The following is a 22,841-nucleotide window of genomic DNA, read 5'->3' as shown; positions in this document are numbered from 1 at the left end:
GGTTTAGGAGAAATATTTGCAGCTCTTGGTTTAGGAGAAATCTTTGTGGCTCTTGGTTTAGGAAAAATCTTTGTGGCTCTTGGTTTAGGAGAAATCTTTGTGGCTCTCGGTTTAGGGGAAATGTTTGTGGCTCTCGGTTTAGGAGAAATGTTTGTGGCTCTTGGTTTAGGAGGAATCTTTGTGGCTCTCTGTTTAGGAGAAATCTTTGTGGCTCTCGGTTTAGGGGAAATGTTTGTGGCTCTCGGTTTAGGGGAAATGTTTGTGGCTCTCGGTTTAGGAGAAATGTTTGTGGCTCTCGGTTTAGGAGAAATGTTTGTGGCTCTTGGTTTAGGAGGAATCTTTGTGGCTCTCGGTTTAGGAGAAATGTTTGTGGCTCTTGGTTTAGGAGGAATCTTTGTGGCTCTCGGTTTAGGAGAAATGTTTGTGGCTCTTGGTTTAGGAGAAATGTTTGTGGCTCTCGGTTTAGGAGGAATCTTTGTGGCTCTCGGTTTAGGAGAAATGTTTGTGGCTCTTGGTTTAGGAGGAATCTTTGTGGCTCTTGGTTTAGGAGGAATCTTTGTGGCTCTCGGTTTAGGAGAAATGTTTGTGGCTCTTGGTTTAGGAGGAATCTTTGTGGCTCTCGGTTTAGGAGAAATCTTTGTGGCTCTTGGTTTAGGAGGAATCTTTGTGGCTCTCGGTTTAGGAGAAATGTTTGTGGCTCTTGGTTTAGGAGAAATCTCTTTGAATAACAAAGAATCTCTGAATGGTGGGACTGGTGGATGATTGAGAACTACGTCCCCTCCATTCAGAGATCCTATGTCATTCAAGAAAGCTGTAGTATGGCTTCTATGTACGAGGTGATACAAAACTAGTCTCAAAACTGTTTTGTAACATGCCAACAGATAGCAGCACAATGTTTGTTTGATGTGCATTGCCCTTCCATGTGCACCTTGCTGCCAAGGCTGGTTATAGGTTGGGACGGTCGCCATTTTTTGTGTAGTTGGCTAATTTGAATGCAGGGTTGCCTTTGCTGTCATTTTGGTATAGCTGGGCGTCACGTGCGTCCCTGTACCTTAAAGGAGGGATGGGCTCCTCCAGGCACACCTGCCCTCAACCTATCCATTGATACATGTGCTCCTACTATGGAGGCTTTGGAATTTTAGTTAGGTCCACGGTATACAGAGGACCCTTGACGTGGGACTGTGGCTTACGCATGTGTTTGCAAGTGTGTGCAAACTAAACCCCCTGTTTTTAAAGCAAACTGTTAGACTGCCAAATTGGTTGTTTTGCAGGCTGGCTGGCAAGTGTTGCCGGGAAATCCTTTGTTTGTTTGCGATGTGCATTGCCCTTCCATGTGCACCTTACTGCTGAGGTTGGTTATAGGTTGGGATGGTTGCCATTCTTTGTGTAGTCTTGTAACATGCCAACAGATAGCAGCACAAGGCTTCACACACAGTCACAGGGAGCACCAACCTTCATAAGTCAATGTGCCAAAAGACATTGTCCTGTGTACATCGAGAACTATGCAACTGGTGCGATTCTGACCACGTCAGTTACCACGTCTGCTACTTCACCATGGACTGCTAGTTAGAACAAAGGGCATGCGTACAATTCTGCATGAAACTGGGCAAATCTGTCACAGAGACATCTGACATGAATCGGCATGTTTACGGCGATGCTGCAATGAGATGTTTGAGGCGTTTTGAGTGGCACGCTTGCTTCAAGAGCTGAAGAACATCACTAGAAGACGACGAGAGATCAGGAAGACCTTCAACAAGCTCAACCCCCAAAAATGTCAAAACCATTCAGCAACTTGGGCATGATGATTGTTGGAGAACAATCCACAACATCTATTGACTACTGATGAAGTCACGTGATGTGACGTAACGCGTAGGGTACGCCGAGGACGTCAGGCCGTTAACCGGAAGTGCACGTGCCGCCACTTTGGAAGAGGGATTTCTTCATACATTTGACAGAAAACACTGTATAGTGAGTTTTTAACCCTGTAGTGTCCCAGGAGGACACATTTTAATGTGAGTTGAACTAGATTGTTTTAATGAAGGCTGTTTTACTGGAAATACTACACTATATTGAGCATTTTTTTCACATGGAAATGGAGCGATTTGGATCTGCTTAAAAGTACTGGCTAACGGTGGTGAAGATCTGTGTACTATTATACCCTCCCAGGTTAAAGGGAGAAGCGCAGTTTGACCTGTCATTACGGGTCAAACATGGAGGTGAACGCAAAAGAGTGTTGGAGGTGGAAGAGCACTAAGGGGTGACGCAGGAGCACCGGACACGTTTATACAGTAGTGTGTTTACATTGGTCCACCTGAAGTACAGTGGATTTAAAGGAACGGATCACCACTTTTGAGACTTTATCCAGATGACATTTGTTGTTGGTGTATTTGGATCACAATATACAGGAGATGTACCACACAGGTCCACGTGATGGTATTTAGGATTTAAAGGGACAGATCACTATTAAGGATTATTCATTTTGTATTTGTGTGCACTAATTATAGCACTGGTTCTGTGCAGTTTATGTGGGTGCTTTTTTCCTTGCAGGAGCACATTGGATCATGCTTTGCTGGGTTTTTTTTTGCCTTCCTCTGGATAGTGGGTATAGGATAACTTTTTAACCACTTCCAGTCCGGACGCTTTCCACCCCCTTCCAGTCCGGACGCTTTCCACCCCCTTCCAGTCCGGACGCTTTCCAACCCCTTCCAGTCCGGACGCTTTCCAACCCCTTCCAGTCCGGACACTTTCACCCCCTTCCAGTCCGGACACTTTCACCCCCTTCCAGTCCGGACGCTTTCCAACCCCTTCCAGTCCGGACACTTTCACCCCCTTCCAGTCCGGACGCTTTCCCCCCCTTCCAGTCCGGATGCTTTCACCCACTTCCAGTCCGGACGCTTTCCACCCCCCTTCCAGTCCGGACACTTTCACCCCCTTCCAGTCCGGACACTTTCCCCCCCTTCCAGTCCGGACGCTTTCCACCCCCTTTATTCACCTCTGGGATTTTTATTTTTTTTGCTATGTAAATGAAAAAGTTCAAAAATTAAAAAAAAAATGTGTTTTTCTTATAAAAGTTTGCAAATAAATAATATTTCATCATAAATCTCGGCCAAAATGTATTCCGTTATCTTTTTAGTAAAAACAAAATAACCCAAATCAGTTTATAACTAAAAATTATAATTTTTAAACATTGTTTTTTACATTTTTACTTTTTTTTATTATTATGTTTTTTTTTTTTTTACATACTGTCACCCTAGCAGTAGTGTCACCATGGAGACACTGTACTACTTGTGGGGGGTGATGAAGATTTTTTTTTTTACACTGATTGCTTTTACACCCATTAAGGCTGAAAAAGCAATCATTTCTCCTTCTCTCTGGCTGCATTCTTGCACTCATTGAGAACTACTGTGTGAGCTGTGATTGGTCACAGCTTCTCACATGGTACAAGGCTGTTGTGACTAGCCCTGTACCATGTGACCTCTGTGATCATTCACAGATTTCACATGTAGTAAGCAATGATGTCAGAAGTGACATCTTGCTTACTACTCTGCATGTGATCACTGATTGACCAATCAGTGATCACATGATCGGGACCTCGCACAGAGGTCCCGTCCAACGATCGGTGTTCCACTGTGTCCAGAGGACACAGCGGGCACCGGATCGTGGTGCTGCACGCTCCCAGGGAGAACGCACAAGCAGGGGGCGTGGAGGCCGTTTATAAACATCCACCCAACCCTGCACTGCCACAGTCTGGCCGTTTATATACAACGGCCAGACGGGAAGTGGTTAATGGTTGAACTGGATACACTTTTGTCTTTTTTCAGCCAGACCAACTATGTAACTATGTACTGAGGGATCACTCAAAGTTCTCTCAGTATACATGTCTTCCATGGAGAAGATTACTTGTATGTCAACAAATCTGAGGTTCTCCTTGAAAGAACTTTGAACCACATCACTGGAGGATGAGATAATGTTGTGGCCTGGTATTTTCTCCTTACCTTCTCCCGATCCTCAATGAGCTGGTAGGATTTGGAATCTGATCCAGAAGTCATAAAATCTCCGTATAACACCGGCTGCTGTGGCACCACTTCCTGGAAAGTGGCCCCAAACTCCTCCATCCGGCCCTTCATCAACTCATCAAACCAGTTGCGGTCTTCCTCGTTCACCAGACGGTCCTGGAAGACCCGGCAGGATTCGTGGTACCACAACTTCAAGAGGCTGAACTTGTCCTACAAGACACAAAAGGAACTGTGAAGTGAAGACAACAGTTATACAATAAAGTTGTTACTGCTGGTGATGAGAGGAACAAACACCCCGGTCACTAAAGAATTTACATTGTATAAGGAGACACAAATATACTGTATGGAACTGCAACCACACCGGCATTCATTGTGACCGCATGTCATAACAATGAATAAATTCACAAATATAAGTAGCTATAATTATATGCAAATCCCTACTCCTCCTGCAAATGTAAAGCTAACCCAGCACCCTCTATTTCCCTGAGCCTACTTATTGGTCAATGAGGTTTTTCTATCATGTCCACAGATCTATACAAGGGTGTAATGCCTATGAAATGTGTTGGCCTTGGACCCTTTGTTTCTTGGGTAATTTTTACAATAAAGCATTGTTGCCCGAATGCCAGGAGCATGAAAAGTGACTGATGTCATTTCTCTAGGTTAAAGGAACAGAGTCACCATCAGAGTCACAAGATATTCTGCTTAGAGCAAGATAAAAACTTGTTTGTGGGATTGAACGTGTTCATGACATCTAGTCATGTCACATTAGAAGATAAGAACCTGTTTAAAGACGTCTACTTGCTTGCAAAGTTAGAACTCTTTAAGTCTAGGGTAGATGAGAAGATATTTAGGGTAGATAAGAAGCTGAAGTGAAGCAAAAGTGTGACTTTTCAGATAACAATATGGAATCAATGTGGTGGCTGAGCGTGACTCTGTTATCCTCGCGGAACCTTTCTGCTAGCTCCTCCTAGAGTGGGGGTGGCACCCGCCCACTGTTGGAAAGTTTCCAGAAAAATGGTTTAAAAGCAGGGAGTTTAAGCAGAATTGATTAGGAAGCCCCCTAGTTACCAGAGGACACTCTGACGCTGGGATTCTTGCCAAGGCTTAATGGGCTCATCAATTGGTCACCCAAATGCCAGGAGCATAAGAAGTAACTGATGCCATTTCTCTAGGTTAAAGGAACAGATTCACCATCAGAGTCACAAGATATTCTGCTTAGAGCACGATAAAAACTTGTTTGTAGTAATGTCACATTAGAAGATAAGAACCTGTTTAAGGATGTCTACTTACTTGAGAAGTTAGAAATCTTTACGTGTAGGGTAGATGAGAAGAGGTTTGGGGTAGAGGAGAAGAAGTTTAGGGTAGATTGTGTTGGAACAAGATACCAACGAGACGGCACTTTGTAGTTCACCTCCACCAGGGAAGTGTTGAGAATTCCCCTGTGCACCATGTACAACACAGAACACTGGGGTAGAGGGAAGAATGAGTTTTCAGTGAATTTGTTTTTGGCCAATGTCTTTAAACATTGGAAACCTCTTCCAAGAAAACTGTATTTTGGCCGGATTGGTATAAATGGGGCAAGATTTAAATAATTAAAACAAATATCTAGTTATTATCAGATCCATTCACTTTTGCACGATGTCGTTATTATCTATAAATATGTGCTTTAAAAACAACTTTTGAAACTTCTTTGCGCCAGGTTCTCACCTCCATTTTGGCTGAATCAGCCATCAGCATGCCCTGGAACACCTTGGACAGGTCTCGCAGATTGAAGGTGTAGTGGGATTTTGCTGGAGTGGGGAGCAACTGTGAAGTGATTGTATTGTAGACTTTTATTGTTGCATCAACTAACTGCTTGGTGAGTTGTTGGACAGTCGGTACACCAGCTGCAAGGGAATAAAGATGATGGAAGACTAGAAAAGTGACCAATGGTTAAAAACATACAGGCAATAAAAAAGCTCTTTCCCACCAACCACTCCTGACACAGCCCACTCTGAGGACTAAGGCCTGGTTCTCCCTTTGCACTGACTGTGAAGTTCCACCAAAATAAAGATCTGATATAGATGTAGATATTCTTCATATGCTTGATGACAGCTTGGGTACCATTTTGATGGTTTACTGCAACCTACCCAAATTTAACATCATTCAGCTATCCTTTCCTATTTGTGGCCGTTAACAACCCACAGAATCTACAGTATATAGGGCTCTCCTGTCTCTCACTCCAGCACTCTTGATTTTTTGACTCTCCATTTTTCAAGAGTGACAAAGAAACAGCCAATCAAAAATAGAGTGGGCTGAGAACTTCCAGCATACACTCATTGGCCATTTGTTAGGTCCACCTTGCTAGTGCCAAGAAAATCTCCCCCACACCATGACGCCACCACCACCAGCCGGAACCGTTGATACAAGGCAGGATGGATCCACCACACCATGACAACACCACCACCAGCCGGAACCGTTGATACAAGGCAGGATGGATCCACCACACCATGACACCACCAGCCTGAACCGTTAATACAAGGCAGGATGGATCCACCACACCATGACACCACCAGCCTGAACCGTTCATACAAGCAGGATGGATCCATGCTTTCATGTTGCTTACGCCAAATTCTGACCCTACCATCTGAATGTTGCAGCTGAAGTCCAGACTCATTAGACCAGGCAACATTTTTCCAATCTTCTATTGTCCAATTTTGGTGAGTTTGTGTGAATTGTAGCCTCCATTTCCTGTTCTTAGCTGACAGGAGTGGCACCCGGTGTGGTCTTCTGCTGCTGTAGCCCATCTGCTTCAAGGATGGACATGTTGTGCATTCAGAGATGGTATTCTGCATACCTTGGTTGTAACGAGTGGTTATTGGAGTTACTGTTGCCTTTCTATCACCTCGAACCAGTCTGCCCATTCTCATCTGACCTCTGACATCAAAAAGGCATTTTCGTCCACACAGCAGCTGCCCACTGGAAATTTTCACTTTTTCGGACCATTCTCCGTAAACCCTAGGGATTGGTTGTGCGGGAAAATCCCAGCAGGTCAGCAGTTTTTTAAATACTCAGACCAACAACCTTGCCCCATTCAAAGCCACTTAAGTCCCCTTTCCTCCCCATTCTGATGCTCGGTTTGAACTTCACCAAGTCATCTTCATCACATCTAGATGACTAAATGCATTGAGTTGCTGCCATGCAATTGGCTGATTAGCAATTTGTGTTACCAAGCAATTGAACAAGTGTACCTATTAAAGTGGCCAATGGGTGTAATCTGCAATAACAGAAGGTTCATTGGCGACTTGTAGAAGACCAAGATTAGGTTTATTCAGCAAGTTCAAAGAAAACAAAAACGCAGTAACCCATGGCAGTTAATAAGAATTTAGTATACAGTCTATATCTGAAAAGGATCAATTCCAAATGGTCACTTTGAGTTACAAGTTCTGCTCATTGACTTATTCAATAAAGCTGGTCATAGACATTAGAGAGCGGTCAGACAATCAGGGATGACCCCTCTATGGAGGGTTTGAAAGGGAAAACCAATCCATTGGACAAGGTCTCCCAAAGTGTCCAACCCCTCAGGAAGCCTTGGTTGGCTGTGTCTAACAGAGCCCCATAGTCACACTCACCCATCCAGCTTCCCAGGATACTGGAGAAGATTCGGCTTTTGCTGCTGTCGGCCATCTCCGTGAAGGACAAGAAGTTGAAATGGCGAGTCAGTCGGGGGGAAACGGGATTCCTGCCTCCCCCTGGCGGCCCCATTGCACACAGAAAATTAATGTCTACCAACTTCTTGAAGACCCCTGGCAGGAGGAAAAGAAACAGAATAGGGACTGTCGGTGTTTCACATGAAAAATGCTACAGTAGTCATATAGCAGATGTGGAGGCCTCCAATGAATACAACTACACATGGTATGTAACAACGACACCAGGGAGAGATTTATATATTCGAAAAACCTCTGAACAATATGGCTCTTCTTTATATTATTTCTATATACCCCAGGAGAACCTTTCCTCCACTCACATCTCCCAGACGTCTCTTGCGTTGCTCCTTTGTACGGAACTCACCCAACTGACTCTCAGCTCATTGACAACACTTGACCTGATTCCTTCTATCATCACTCTGTTACAGGGACGGACTGACCATTCGAGCATTCGGGCACCGCCCGAGGGCCTGGGGTCAGTAGGGGACCCCATGAAATGCACCTGGTACCTTTTATAGGCTTTTTTGGGTGTGCTTTGAGTGTGAGCAAGGACACAGGGGCCCCATGATCCCCTATTGCCCGGGGGCCCCATGAGTTGTCAGTCCGCCCCTGCTCTGTTATCTACAATACGACTGCTATCTGTCCTGTATCTAGTCCAAGTCTTTTTAGAGATGTTTTGTCATGATCTCTCCTGTCTATTTTCTCATGTATGTCTTCCATTTGTAGAACCCTGTAGAAGATACTGTGGTTATTTAAAATCAATAAATGATAATTATGTAACAATTGATATTCTTTACCTATCTGTTTGCGGTCGTACCACCCGCCGTGGTCCATCCACTGTCTCAGCAGCTCGATGGGTGGCTGTGCCCCGTAGGTCTCCAGGGCCGGCATGTTCATATCGTCAATAAAGAAGATGAAGTATCGTCCGAGGGGTGGACCAAACACCCCTTTCCTCCTGAAATGACAGATACGTATGAGCTGCATGCCGAATATGGGAATAGGAAGAGCACTAAGCCAGTGTAACAGCCCAAACTCAAAGTCCATTTTTTAATGTGTAAAAGCCAATGCGTTTGGGAGGTTACAATGGACCTCCCTTCATCAAGGGCTGCAAAATATTAAAATACAGTACATAAATAATATGTTCAGAACATTGGCAATGAGTTTCTTACAAAAACGGAATCAAAACTAATCAACGGTGCATCTGTTGTCAATAACAAAATGTAGTTTGGAAAGGCAAAAAAAGAACCAAATAGACAGCTTAGATATGATCTTCGCAGGGGGGCAAAGTGTCCTTTCTATAGGAAACTCTGGAATTGGCCTATAGAATTCTCCTTTGGTGGTAATGAGTCCCTTAGCTAACCCCAACTACTCTGACAGAGACGTCTGACATTGGTGACATACTACATACCTGGTGGTCATGCCCAAAGCTCAATGCCTTTTGCTCCAGGATTTTTGAAGTCTTTCAAGCCTTGTTTCTTCTAACTGTTGCTCCAGCATGCAAAGTATTCTCTGCTTCATTACCCAATCCCAGGCTTCGCCAACAAAGACTCCATTGCTACTCAACAAGAAACTTTCTAGTATCCTCAACAACTCCCAACCTAAATTCTTGTTGACTTGGGAACCGTGGCCTAATTATGCCTTTCCTTCTCTGAACCCAGCAGGCCTATCATATCTTTAACCTCCTATCTGGATTGGGTCCCAAATTTGTGGGGACCCCCCCCCATGCCCCAAAACTACCCTTTTTCTACCCTGCCATCTATCTCCCATATCCCTTCCCACCCCAACTGATACTGACTATTGAACCATCTCAAGATTTTCCATTATACCATCTGTTTATAACGTTTGGTGTGGATCTGACCTGCTTGCCTCTTGACGGTTTCCCCTAATTTGTTGTTCTGATTTCCCTGTTTACAGCTGGTTATCATTCGATGGTCGCCCAACTCCTTTTGTTTAATCCTGGTTGTCATTCGATGTCATTGCCCCTGTTATGATTTCTATACTTGAACTTCCCAACTGAATCACATAACTAGAATATGAGCTTGTAATGCCTATGAAATGTGTTGGCCTTGGACCCTTTGTTTCTTGGGTAATTTTTACAATAAAGCATTGTTGCCCAAATGCCAGGAGCATGAGAGGTGACTGATGTCATTTCTCTAAGCCAAAGGAACAGAGTCACCATCAGAGTCACAAGACATTCTGCTTAGAGTAAGATAAGAACTTGTTTGTGGAATTGAACGTGTTTATGACATCTAGTCATGTCATTAGAAGATAAAAACCTGTTTAAAGATGTCTACTTGCTTGAGAAGTTAGAAATCTTTAAGCCTAGGGTAGATGAGAAGACGTTTAGGGTAGATGAGAAGACGTTTAGGGTAGATGAGAAGACATTTAGGGTAGATGAGAAGACGTTTAGGGTAGATGAGAAGACGTTTAGGGTAGATGAGAAGCTGAACTCAAGCAAAAGTGTGACTTTTCAGATAACAATATGGAATCAATATGGTGGCTGAGCGTGACTCTGTTATCCTCGTGGAACCTTTCTGCTAGCTCCTCCTATAGTGGGTGTGGCGCCCGCCCACTGTTGGAAAGTTTCCAGAAAAATGGTTTAAAAGCTGGGAGCTTAAGCAGGATTGATTAGGAAGCCCAAACTGGAAGCCCTCCAGCTGTGGCCAAATTACAAGTCCCACCATGCCTCTGCCTTTGGGAGTCATGCTTGTACCTGTCAACCTTTCAATGCCTCCTGGGACTTGTAGTTTGGCAGCAGCTGGAGGGCCGCCAGTTTGACACCTGTGACTGGTTGGCGAACCCATACTTTCATTTTGTGATGTGGATGACCCATACACGGACTTAGTGAGGGCCCTCCCCCGAGCTTCACCATGACTCCACACAGTCGGGCCTCTTACCTTTTGTCCAGTTTGCTGTCTATGAGATCTTGCGTCTGATTGGCTGATGTCCGCGCAGAGAACATGAGGAAGTGACTGATGTATTCCAGCGGCATGTTCTTCAGAAGTTTGTCTGAGACAGTCAGGGTTTTCCCTGTGCCGGTGGGACCAATGCAGAGAACCTGAGATCGGCCAGAAAACAAAGAACTTAATATATGACCGATGAACATAAAAATGTCACATACTGAAAATTAACATCTTCTCTTCTCCAATGATATCTCATAGTCAACCTTTCCTGATGGAGAAACTGATATTTCATGTTAACTGGCCAGCTGCAACGCCACATGTGACCCATTACAAGACTTTATCCAGTTTGTAGCTGATGTGCACCATTCGATTGTCCTCCTCTCCAACAGCACCCCCAGCACAATCTTCAGGTTCCCCCCCACTGCCCTGTGGCATTGGTTGCTAGGACCGCTAGCATCTTAGCAACCAATGATATGCATGACCCCAGCATTTACAAGAAAATAGAACTTCCTCTGTCTACCTCCGAGCTCCCATCCTGCTGCTGCAGCACTCTATATCCTAATTATAAAGGTAAGAGGGACTCTGATGGGGAACCTGATGCAATAGGGGACTCTGAAGTAAGACGTACTCTGAAGTAAGGGGGATTCTGATGTGGACACTGATGTAAGGGAGGAATCTGATTGAGAAACTGATGTAAAAGAGAACTCTGATGGAGACCTCGATGTAAACCTAGACTCTGATGGAGACTCTGATGTAAGGTGGACTCTAATGGGAACCCTGATGCAAGACAGATTCTGATGGGAACACTGTTGTAAAGGGAGACTCTGATGGAGACCTCAATGTAAAGCTGGACTCTCATGGAGACCTCAATGTAAAGGGAGACTCTGATGAGGAGCCTGATGTAAGGTGGACTCTAATGGGGACCCTGATGTAAGGCACACTCTGATGGGAACGCTGCTGTAAAGGGGGACTCTGATGGAGACCTCAATGTAAAGGGGAACACTGATGTGGACCGCATTGTAAGGTGGACACTAATGGGGACCCTGATGTACGGCAGATTCTGATGGGAACGCTGTTGTAAAGGGGGACTCCGATGGAGACCTCAATGTAAAGGTATACTCTGATGAGGACCCTGATGTAAGCTGGACTATGATGGTAACACTGTTGTAAAGGGGAACTCTGATGGAGACTTCAATGTAAAGGGAGGCTCTGATGAGGACCCTGATGTAAGCTGGACTCTAATGGGAACCCTGATTTCAGGCAGACTAGGATGGTAACACTGTTGTAAAGAGGGACTCTGATGGGAACCTCAATGTAAAAGGGGGACTCTGATGGGGACCCTGATGTAAGGTGGACTCTAATGGGGATCCTGATGTAAGGGAGAACTTTGATGTAAAGTGGACTGATTAGAGAAGACTGAATTTATTTTTGCTCGCCCTTTAAGGTGATCTGGAATGTTTTTGCTTTACTTTATTGAAGTTCTTTCTCTGTTGCTCTGATTCATATCCTTCATTCATTTTAAAACTGATTTTTTTTGGGCAGACAGATATTTATAAAATATATATGGCCGTCATGCTGAAAAGTTCACAGAATTCTGCTCTACATTGTGCCTGAAATCTCTCTAGTCATTTGTCAATCGGCTGTAATATGTGGATCCTGCAGACTTTTCAGAAGTCGATTGAACATTCAGGGACCCAGCAACACAAAACTCCTTCCTCTTGCTGTTCTCACGCACTTGAAGAAACAATGTAACACCTACCGGCTTCTTGTTGGTGAGTAGCAGCCCCAGGAGGTGGGACATCCTTACAGTGTCCAATGTGGGTACGATGATATCCGCGTAACTGGTGTCGGGGGCGATGGAGAAGGGGGCGGAAGATTCCATCCAGTTCACCCAGCGCACCTAAAGTGGGGAAGAAGCAGATTTACACAGAGCAGAGAACATGTATGATATTACGGACACGTGATTGGATAACGCCAAGTCTCACCTTACGTTGGATATCTTCATCCTCTTCCTCAGCAGTGCTGCTTATTCCAGCATCATCCAACACATAGTCATAGACCAAGCCTTCTTCTGGAAACAATAATGTCACCTGCCAACAAACCATAGGTCTGCTATTAATAGGTGGAGGCTCTGTAGAAGGATTTCAACAATCAGGGCCTCATGAATAAAGAGAAGAATAGTATTTGTAGATAATTTCAACTAGTGAGCTTCTTCCACCATATCTTCAATGTAGCATGGAGCATTAAATGAAGGATTCTGCTTCACTGCTATGGACTTTATAATGGACCTTTCCGTTTTCTATGACAGAAACTCGATGAACATGACTTGCATTTTCCATTTATGTACTTTATCTAATCTTACCTTTTCAGCTGCCATTTTGTCTCTCAGGAATTTACTGAACAGTTCTCGGCCATCAGAGTCTCCAGTGATCCCAACGCTCCACACCAGTGAGAAGAAGAACCAGGATTCCACTAGCTCTCCAACGCGGTTTAACTTCTCCTGTGGGATCTTCTTCTGTCCCTGGAAAGGAAAGAAGGAACATATTCATAAAATGTATAGACACTATACTGACAAACCTCTTCCATATCCAAACCCTCCCCTCCCCCATCCATCTTTCCTGTTAGATATCTGTTATGACTGATATATAGAACTGAACTATATATCTACACTATTCAGATGTCTCCAGTGAAGAGTTCTGTTAATACTACCTCATACGAAGACATTGTAGATAATTGTGCTCTTCTGGTCCTGTGGCAACAGCTTGGTGAAGATCCTTTTCTGGTCCCACATTACTGTGCCCCTGTGTACAAAGCCAGCTCCATATAGATAAGCTTCATAAAGACATAGTTTGACCAGCTCCATAAAGACATGGTTTGGCCAGCTCCATAAAGACATGGTTTGGCCATCTCCATAAAGACATGGTTTGGCCATCTCCATAAAGACATGTTTGGCCATCTCCATAAAGACATGGTTTGGCCATCTCCATAAAGACATGGTTTGGCCATCTCCATAAAGACATGGTTTGGCCATCTCCATAAAGACATGGTTTGGCCATCTCCATAAAGACATGGTTTGGCCATCTCCATAAAGACATGGTTTGGCCATCTCCATAAAGACATGGTTTGGCCATCTCCATAAAGACATGGTTTGGCCATCTCCATAAAGACATGGTTTGGCCATCTCCATAAAGACATGGTTTGGCCATCTCCATAAAGACATGTTTGGCCATCTCCATAAAGACATGGTTTGGCCATCTCCATAAAGACATGGTTTGGCCATCTCCATAAAGACATGGTTTGGCCATCTCCATAAAGACATGGTTTGGCCATCTCCATAAAGACATGGTTTGGCCATCTCCATAAAGACATGGTTTGGCCATCTCCATAAAGACATGGTTTGGCCATCTCCATAAAGACATGGTTTGGCCATCTCCATAAAGACATGGTTTGGCCATCTCCATAAAGACATGGTTTGACCATCTCCATAAAGACATGGTTTGACCACTGTGGACCAGCTCCATAAAGACATGGTTTGGCAAGCCACATAAAGACATGGTTTGACCATCCCCATGAAGACATGGTTTGACCATCCCCATGAAGACATGGTTTGACCATCCCCATAAAGACATGGTTTGGCCATCTCCATAAAGACATGGTTTGGCCATCTCCATAAAGACATGGTTTGGCCATCTCCATAAAGACATGGTTTGGCCATCTCCATAAAGACATGGTTTGGCCATCTCCATAAAGACATGGTTTGATCATCTCCTTAAGACGTGGTCTGACAAACTCCAGAAAGAAAGTTTGACCATCTTTGTAAAGACATGATTTGACTATCTCACATGGTTTGACCAGTTTGGGGTGGAGGAACTCGAGTGTCCTGCACAGAACCCTGATCTCAACCTCACTGAACACATTTGAGATGAATTGGAATGCCGATGGTGAGCCAGGTCTTCTCATTCAACATCAGTACCTGACCTCACAAAATGGGCACAAATTCCCACAGACACCCTCCAAAATCTTGTGGAGAGTCTTCCCAGAAGAGTGAAGGATGGAATAGTTAAAAAAAAGGGGCAACTCCATGTTAATGGCCATGAGGGAGGGGACAGCTCCATATTAAAGGTTTGGGGAGAGGGAACTTCTCCACCTTAATGGCCATGGTTTTTGGAATGGAGTGTCCAACAAGCTCATTTAGGAGTGATGGTCCGGTGTTCACAAGTCCTATATTATACTAAACATCCACAACCTTACATCTCTACTTATTTTTTAAATTAAAATTTTATTTAATTTAAATAATAAATTACATTCCCTGTGTCAGAGCACATAAACAGATACTAAGACCCTGTATGTTGGAACCACCAGCCATGCTGGGCTTCTACTGAAAAAATACTGAAGATAAAGTTTCCATTATAAAGTTGGAGGTCTGCAGAGAATGTACCCCTTCTCATACTATTTTTGGTTACACATTGCTACGTTCTATTCATAAGATGTATATTAATGACAATACATTTTAATTTGTGATACTGCAGATTTACCTCTTGGGGTAAGAAGGGCTGGAAGAAACACTCAAGAAGTTTGAGAAGACTCATCACCAGGTTACTATCGGTGGAAGCGATCACTTCCCGCACCGACTGGCGCACACACCGGATGGAATCCTGAACACGAAAAGATTACTGTATGAACTTCAATTTGTTAATATGAATGGCAGTGATGTAAGGATTGAAGGAAGAAACCAGAACAAAGGGACACAGGCAATGAATAATTTCACCCTTGTGCGCGGCTAGGAATATGCCTCAACCCCGTGTACTCAAATAGGAAAAAAATTATATATAAAGATAGTGTACTCAAAACTTCCCCACCAAAAATTTTATGTGACCATCAAAAAATATAATCTTACACACACACATATATATATATATATATATATATACAGTATCTCCCAGAAGTGAGTCCACCCCTCACCCGGACTGTATACAATGTATATACTGTATATATACATACACAGTATCTCCCAGAAGTGAGTCCGCCCCTCACATTTGTGTAAATATTTGATTCTCTCTTTTCATGTGACAACACTGAAGAAATGACACTTTGCTACAATGTGACGTAGTCAGTGTACAGCTTGTATAACATGTAAATTTGCTGTCCCCTCAAAATAACTCAACACCACGCCATTAATGTCTAAAAGTGAGTCCACCCTTCCCCCAGACTGTATACAACGTATATATATATATATATATATATATATATATATATACACACACACACATACACATATATACAAAGTATCCGTATAAATTCTGATACCTCTGGAGCTCAGTCCTTTGTGATTCCAATGAAGTTGAATGTTACTTTTCATTGCACATTATTACTCCAATGAGACGGAACCTTTACCTGCAGGAACCGGGAGAAGAGCGACTCCAGCTGCTCCTTGTGCGGCTCCATGACGGCGGGAATACGGTGCAGCCAACATTCAGTGAAGGGCGTCAGCCCCAAAATACTGGGCTCTAAATACACCATCCCGCAACGCGAGACCGTGGCCGGAGAAGCAACAGCCAAATCCTGAACCTCAAACATCATGGTCATGGCCTGAGGAGTGAAGACAAAGGTTAGAGTACCCGGCAGGGAATCATATTGTTACCTTCTTGTTATACATATTATAGCTAGACAGGTACCCCCAGTAGAAGACTCTGTACATGTTTATTATTATCTAAATCAGCCTTTCTCATCCCTATTACCACGGGGGAAACCCTGGAATAATTTTCAGGTCCCAGGGAACCCCTGCTAAGACCAATTTATTGCGAGTCAATAGAGAGAATGCCTTTTATACTGGGGGTCAGTGGGAAGAATGTCCCTTACATTGGGGGTCAGTGGGAAGAATGTCCCTTACATTGGGGGTCAGTGGGAAGAATGTCCCTTACATTGGGGGTCAGTGGGAAGAATGTCCCTTACATTGGAGATCAGTGGGAAGAATGCCCCTTACATTGGGGGTCAGTGGGAAGAATGTCCCTTACATTGGGGGTCAGTGGGAAGAATGCCCCTTACATTGGGGGTCAGTGGGAAGAATGTCCCTTACATTGGGGGTCAGTGGGAAGAATGTCCCTGACATTGGGGGTCAGTGGGAAGAATGTCTCTTACATTGGGGGTCAACTGGAAGAATGCCCCTTACATTTGTGGTCAGTGGGAAGAATGTCCCTTACATTGGGGGTCAATTGGAAGAATGCCCCTTACATTGGTGATCAGTGGGAAGAATGTCCCTTACATTGGGGGTCAGTGGGAAGAATGTCCCTTACATTGGTGATCAGTGGGAAGAATGTCCCTTACATTGGGGGTCAGTGGGAAGAATGTCCCTTACATTGGAGGTCAGTGGGAAGAATGTCCCTTACATTGGGGGTTAGTGGGAAGAATGTCCCTTACATTGGTGGTCAGTGGGAAGAATGCCCCTTACATTGGTGGTCAGTGGGAAGAATGTCCCTTACATTGGGGGTCAGTGGGAAGAATGTCCCTTACATTGGTGGTCAGTGGGAAGAATGTCCCTTACATTGGGGGGTCAGTGGGAAGAATGTCCCTTACATTGGGGGTCAACTGAAAGAATGCCCCTTACATTTGTGGTCAGTGGGAAGAATGTCCCTTACATTGGTGGTCAGTGGGAAGAATGTCCCTTACATTGGGGGTCAGTTGGAAGAATGTCCCTTACATTGGGGGTCAATTGGAAGAATGCCCCTTACATTGGGGGTCAATTGGAAGAATGCCCCTTACATTTGTGGTCAGTGGGAAGAATGTCCCTTACATTGGTGGTAAGCAAGGAGAATGCTCCTTACATTGGTGGTCAGTGGCAAGAATGCCCCATACATGGAATGCAGCCTACATTGGTGGTCAGTTGGAAGAATGTCACTCAAACTGGTGGCCAGTGGAAAGAAAGCTCCTAATAATGGTGATCAGTGGGAAGAATACTCCATACATTGGCAGTCATTAGAAAAAATGCTCCCCTTACAGACAGATAAAAAGAGAATTGGGTCATGCTGCTGGTTTTGCCAAGCAGCATTTGCCCTGGAACTATGGAGGCCCCATCAGATGAGAGGTCAATTAGCCACAGCTTAAGGAACCACCAGCAACTGCGGGAGGACCACTAAGGCTCCATGGAATCCTGGTTGAGATTGGCTGATGTAGGTGGCCCCTTGCCATTGGTGCTGGGATGGGCTCTGAATTATAAATATTAGTTCCACCCAAGTTATTTACAAGTGATGCTGCTTCCTAGAAATGGAACTCTAAGGTGTATTTTAGTGATGGATCTCCGGTGTCTACTATGGCCCTTAGAAGCCACATTGGAAGTGATGATTATATCTACTGTGACCTTAGCTGAGATACAGTACATAAAGGGGGTGATGGCCAGGTCTGAGGGTCACCTCGGTCAGTTTGATTATCTCCCCGGAGCTCAAACAAAGTTTCTTGTTATCATCCAGCACTGTGTTCATGTTCTCAATCCACACGGCATCTACCGGCCCATCGAACATGTACCACTTCTTATCAGGGTCTGTGGAAGAGGCACCTCCTCTGATCAGGGAGGACAAGATCCCGTCCGTCCTGCATTGGGAACCAACAGAGAAAAGTGTTGGACAAACCTTCCAAAGTAAGGTGAGATCTAGGACTCCTGGATCCCATGGGTCGATTGGCAGACCGAGGAGACAAGGAGGCAAAAAGATCGATGGAGTGCAGAGTCCCATAACAACCAATCAGTTTTTACCTTTCATTATGTTAAAGCGGTCAGAGCAGTGAATGGTGATTGGTTGCTATGGGTTACTGCTTCGCCTTGATCATGTTCCGTTGTAACACCCTCTGATTATATACAGGTAACGTCTCACAGAAAAAATGCTGGGAAAGATACGACTCTCACCATTCGTGCGTCAGCAGATCGAACTCCCCATAAAGCTGGCCCATAGTGATGGACTTGGGGTTCAGGACGTAGTAGTGGACGGTCTCATATGTCCCACCGCTGACCGATGGGAGACCCTTCAGAGACGACATGGCTGCAGCAAGAATCTTATAACACTAAAAGAACAGGAATAAAACAAAAAGCAACGAATAATACAGAAGAGAGTCACATAAAATCGCTACAATACAAAGGAAGAGCAGCATTATAATGGAAGAAATAATAAAAATGATACAAAGGATAAAATAATTGCATCCTGTAGTTGAACTGAGTAGTTTTACAGCAGAAGGAGAGCAACAAGCCTAAATTACAACTGAATTATCTGTCATTTCTGTCTCCTAATACTCTGCCACCCCCATGTTATCACTTGTGACGGACTATTGCATAGGCTTGCCTTACATGATCTTATTTCCACTATGTCCTGCTCTTCCACTTCAGTGCTCTGTGCTGGCAGAGCTTAGTAACAGTCACACCCCTCATCACAGCTCCTCCACTCCAGTGCTCTGTGCTGGCAGAGCTTAGTAACCATCACACCCCTCATCACAGCTCTTCTACTCCAGTGCTCTGTGCTGGCAGAGCTTAGTAACCATCACACCCCTCATCACAGCTCTTCTACTCCAGTGCTCTGTGCTGGCAGAGCTTAGTAACAGTCACACCTCTCATCACAGCTCTTCTACTCCAGTGCTCTCTGCTGGCAGAGCTTATTAACAGTCACGTCCCTCATCACAGCTCTTCTACTCCAGTGCTCTGTGCTGGCAGAGCTTAGTAACAGTCACACCCCTCATCACAGCTCTTCTACTCCAGTGCTCTGTGCTGGCAGAGCTTAGTAACAGTCACACCTCTCATCACAGCTCTTCCACTCCAGTGCTCTGTGCTGGCAGAGCTTAGTAACAGTCACACCTCTCATCACAGCTCTTCCACTCCAGTGCTCTGTGCTGGCAGAGCTTGATAACAGTCACATCCCTCATCACACCTCTTCCACAGTGCTCTGTGCTGGCAGAGCTTAGTAACCGTCACACCCCCTCATCACAGCTCTTCCACTCCAGTGCTCTGTGCTGGCAGAGCTTAGTAACTGTCACACCCCTCATCACAGCTCCTCTGCTCCAGTGCTCTGTGCTGGCAGAGCTTAGTAACCGTCACACCCCTCATCACACCTCTTCCACTCTAGTGCTCTGTGCGGGCAGAGCTTAGTAACCGTCACACCCCCTCATTACAGCTCTTCCACTCCAGTGCTCTGTGCTGGCAGAGCTTAGTAACAGTCACACCCCTCATCACAGCTCCTCCACTCCAGTGCTCTGTGCTGGCAGAGCTTAGTAACGGTCACACCCCTCATCACAGCTCCTCTGCTCCAGTGCTCTGTGCTGGCAGAGCTTAGTAACAGTCACACCCCTCATCACAGCCACACCTCTTATCACAAATGTTCTCACATAACCTTATATTGAAGAGAAGGGGAAAAGGCATATCTGACCAGAAAGAGATGTGTCTAACCGGACAGGGGGCATGTTCTGTTACTGAATGCTGACTACTGTGTGCACTGGGTCTAACTCAGGTGCCTATTGGTCTGTACAGCCATATGTATAACTGCTGCAAAAGTGGAGGTAAAACTATAAAAATGTAGCCTACTATTACAAAGTCTATCTGACTGCAAATGTATTCCTGTGACTTGAACTGGACTTTACAGAAAGATGGGTTAGATACCTGTGACTTCCCAGAACCGGTCGGCCCTACGAGCATCAGTCCATGTCGCACTACGGTGGTCTCATACAGCTGGATGCACTTTGTCACAAAGCCTAAAACACCAAGAAAAACAAATTTGCAATGTGCTCCCTCGTTGAATTACTTATGAGAAAACTCATCTGTAAAAAGCAATCTTTCATCTATGAGGTCCCAGCCGTGGAAGTCTCACTGTCTTTGTTGAACAATGCTTACCATCCACGTCTTTGAGGTTTCCCTGGATGCACATTTTACGAATTGCCTCTTCCAGGCTTCCATAATCAATGGGAACCTCTTCAATCCGGGGGAAAAGGTCTGACACGATGCCACTGAATAGCTTCAGGTCATCCTGTAGGAACTTGGGAACGTTAACATCTCGGATCGCTCGGAGACAGATCAGCTCCTGTGGGAAGGAAAAAGGAGAAACTCTTAGGGGTCAATTAGAAAAATGCCACAAGCATTTGCCTAGACCTCATAAATTCTGGCAGTATTTTACCTATTACATTGATTTCCTATGATCAGCAGCTCCATCTAGTGGCCATAATGTGGTATTTCTCTGATTGGAGCATTTCAGGAAAATATGTACATTATGGCCAGTAGATGGAGCTAACAAACATGGGAAATTATTGTGTTCAGCAAAATACAGCCAGAATTTGTGAGGTCTAGGCAGCAAATGCTTTTGACATTCTGCAACTAATTCGTTTTATAGATAGACCCCCTTATTGTTGCAGAGCAGCTGTCAAGGCATGATGGGACTTAAGATTTCCAAAGTCTTTAGGACACAAATGTATTCTCTGAACAGAGGCAACAACATGGAGAGCCGGCCATGCGGCAGGGAGGGATGCCAGTCTTGGATAATGGTTGGCTGCTGCCAACTTGGGAACCCCAACACCTGAAACCTCAGCCAAGGAATTTTCTTGTTTGCTCACCTCATTCATAGATGGATTTTCTCTCTTTAGGTTTCCAGCAGCAGATATGACAGTCTTAACAGCTCTCATTCCAAAATCATAGTGATCCTAGGAGGCAAAATAGAGGCATGAGCAGGGCTGGGCAAATCTAGGTGGACTTCTCAGGGACTTTTTATGCCCGCATGAATAATTCCTGACACATGGCAGTATACAGCAACACTATCATTATTCACAAAAAGATCCACCTTTTATCATTAAAAACCATCCTTGAGCTCCAGTCAGTGACTTTGGCTAGGCTGGGATGATGTCATCAGTCTGTTGCAGGCAGGAGGAAGCATTTCCTCAGTTTCCTCTCCACCAGAGACTTTGCCTAGGCTGAGGTGAGGTCACCAGTCAGTGACTTTGCCTAGGCTGGGATGATGTCATCAGTCTGTTGCAGGCAGGAGGAAGCATTTCCTCAGTTTCTTCTCCACCAGAGACTTTGCCTAGGCTGAGGTGAGGTCACCAGTCAGTGACTTTGCCTAGGCTGGGATGATGTCATCAGTCTGCTGCAGGCAGGAGGAAGCATTTCCTCAGTTTCCTCTCCTCGAGAGACGTTTCCTAGGCTGAGGTGAGGTCATTTGCCTAGGCTGGGATGATTTCATCAGTCTGCTGTAGGCAGAAGGAAGCGTTTTCTCAGTTTCCTCTCCACCAGAGACTTTGCCTAGGCTGAGGTGAGGTCACCAGTGACTTTGCCTAGGCTAGGATGATGTCATCAGTCTGCCGCAGGCAGTAGAAAGCATTTCCTCTCTTCCAGAGACTTTGCCTAGGCTGAGGTCACCAGTCAGTGACTTTGCCTAGGCTGGGATGATGTCAGCAGTCTGCCACAGGCAGAAGGAAGCGTTTCCTCTCTTTTTGAGACTTTGCCTAGGCTGAGGTCACCAGTCAATGACTTTGCCTAGGCTGGGATGATGTCAGCAGTCTGCTACAGGCAGAAGGAAGCATTTCCTGTCTTCCAGAGACTTTGCCTAGGCTGAGGTCACCAGTCAGTGACTTTGCCTAGGCTGGGATGATGTCATCAGTCTGCTGCAGGCAGGAGGAAGCGTTTTCTCAGTCTCCCCTCCCTCAGTGATCAAAATGAAACATTTTAACTTTGTATTATTTAGGAGAAGGCATTTTCTCAGTATTGTGATGCTGCAACAACTCAGAAGATGAAAGGCTGCAGCAGGGGCTGATGTGTGTCAGGATTTACATGGCATTAGACAGGGATCATTTGATGTTGAAGTGGGAAAATCCACGCAGCTCCTTCGGTGAGATGAAGGCTTGATATGCAGAAATGAGTTCAGAGAGTGAGGAGTGTCTCTTCACTGCTGACTGGATATTCATTTATTAAAGTAATAGGAAATGGTAATGGCAGAGTTGTGTCTTACCTGGGAACTGAGCTGTTCGGAGGACAGTTTGAAAGTCGTGGTGATTTTTTTTGCCAGGATTTTGGCGTTATCAAAGCCGAAGGAATAAAGAGAGATCTCCGCAATCATGGCATAATCCGGCACCATCATTGCAACGGGACGGAAGAGAGCCTACAGAGGGGGAGATGAGATGAAGGCTAGTGCTGAGCAGAAGAGCAGAAAAATTTTCCCAGATTATAGACGTGTTGGTGGACCCAAGAATAGGAAGATTTCAACTCCTAGAGGGAACACTCTGTC

At 44.9% G+C, this 22,841-nt stretch overlaps 1 protein-coding gene across 1 annotated transcript in view; it reads right to left on the bottom strand.

Annotated features, from left to right (window-relative positions):
* DNAH1 (dynein axonemal heavy chain 1) overlaps positions 1-22,841 on the bottom strand; it is a 109,045-nt gene that overhangs the window by 49,442 nt on the left and 36,762 nt on the right. Inside the window, exons 30-45 of the mRNA XM_089666400.1 lie at positions 22,566-22,715; positions 21,178-21,264; positions 20,465-20,651; positions 20,234-20,325; positions 18,500-18,654; positions 18,012-18,189; positions 16,000-16,194; positions 15,141-15,260; positions 12,968-13,126; positions 12,591-12,695; positions 12,365-12,505; positions 10,600-10,760; positions 8,500-8,657; positions 7,628-7,801; positions 5,724-5,902; positions 3,996-4,226 (exon numbers count right to left, since the gene is read on the bottom strand). Of these exons, the coding sequence (XP_089522526.1) occupies positions 3,996-4,226; positions 5,724-5,902; positions 7,628-7,801; positions 8,500-8,657; positions 10,600-10,760; positions 12,365-12,505; positions 12,591-12,695; positions 12,968-13,126; positions 15,141-15,260; positions 16,000-16,194; positions 18,012-18,189; positions 18,500-18,654; positions 20,234-20,325; positions 20,465-20,651; positions 21,178-21,264; positions 22,566-22,715 (2,472 nt within the window). The remainder of the gene's footprint in view (positions 1-3,995; positions 4,227-5,723; positions 5,903-7,627; positions 7,802-8,499; positions 8,658-10,599; positions 10,761-12,364; positions 12,506-12,590; positions 12,696-12,967; positions 13,127-15,140; positions 15,261-15,999; positions 16,195-18,011; positions 18,190-18,499; positions 18,655-20,233; positions 20,326-20,464; positions 20,652-21,177; positions 21,265-22,565; positions 22,716-22,841) is intronic.

The sequence above is a fragment of the Staurois parvus genome, unplaced genomic scaffold, assembly GCF_062004578.1.
Source record: "Staurois parvus isolate SC_StPar_1 unplaced genomic scaffold, SC_StPar_1.0 ptg002689l, whole genome shotgun sequence".
In the NCBI taxonomy this organism is placed as follows: domain Eukaryota; kingdom Metazoa; phylum Chordata; class Amphibia; order Anura; family Ranidae; genus Staurois; species Staurois parvus.
Note: the sequence above shows the minus strand (reverse complement) of the source record. Positions and strands in the feature narration are given on the sequence as shown.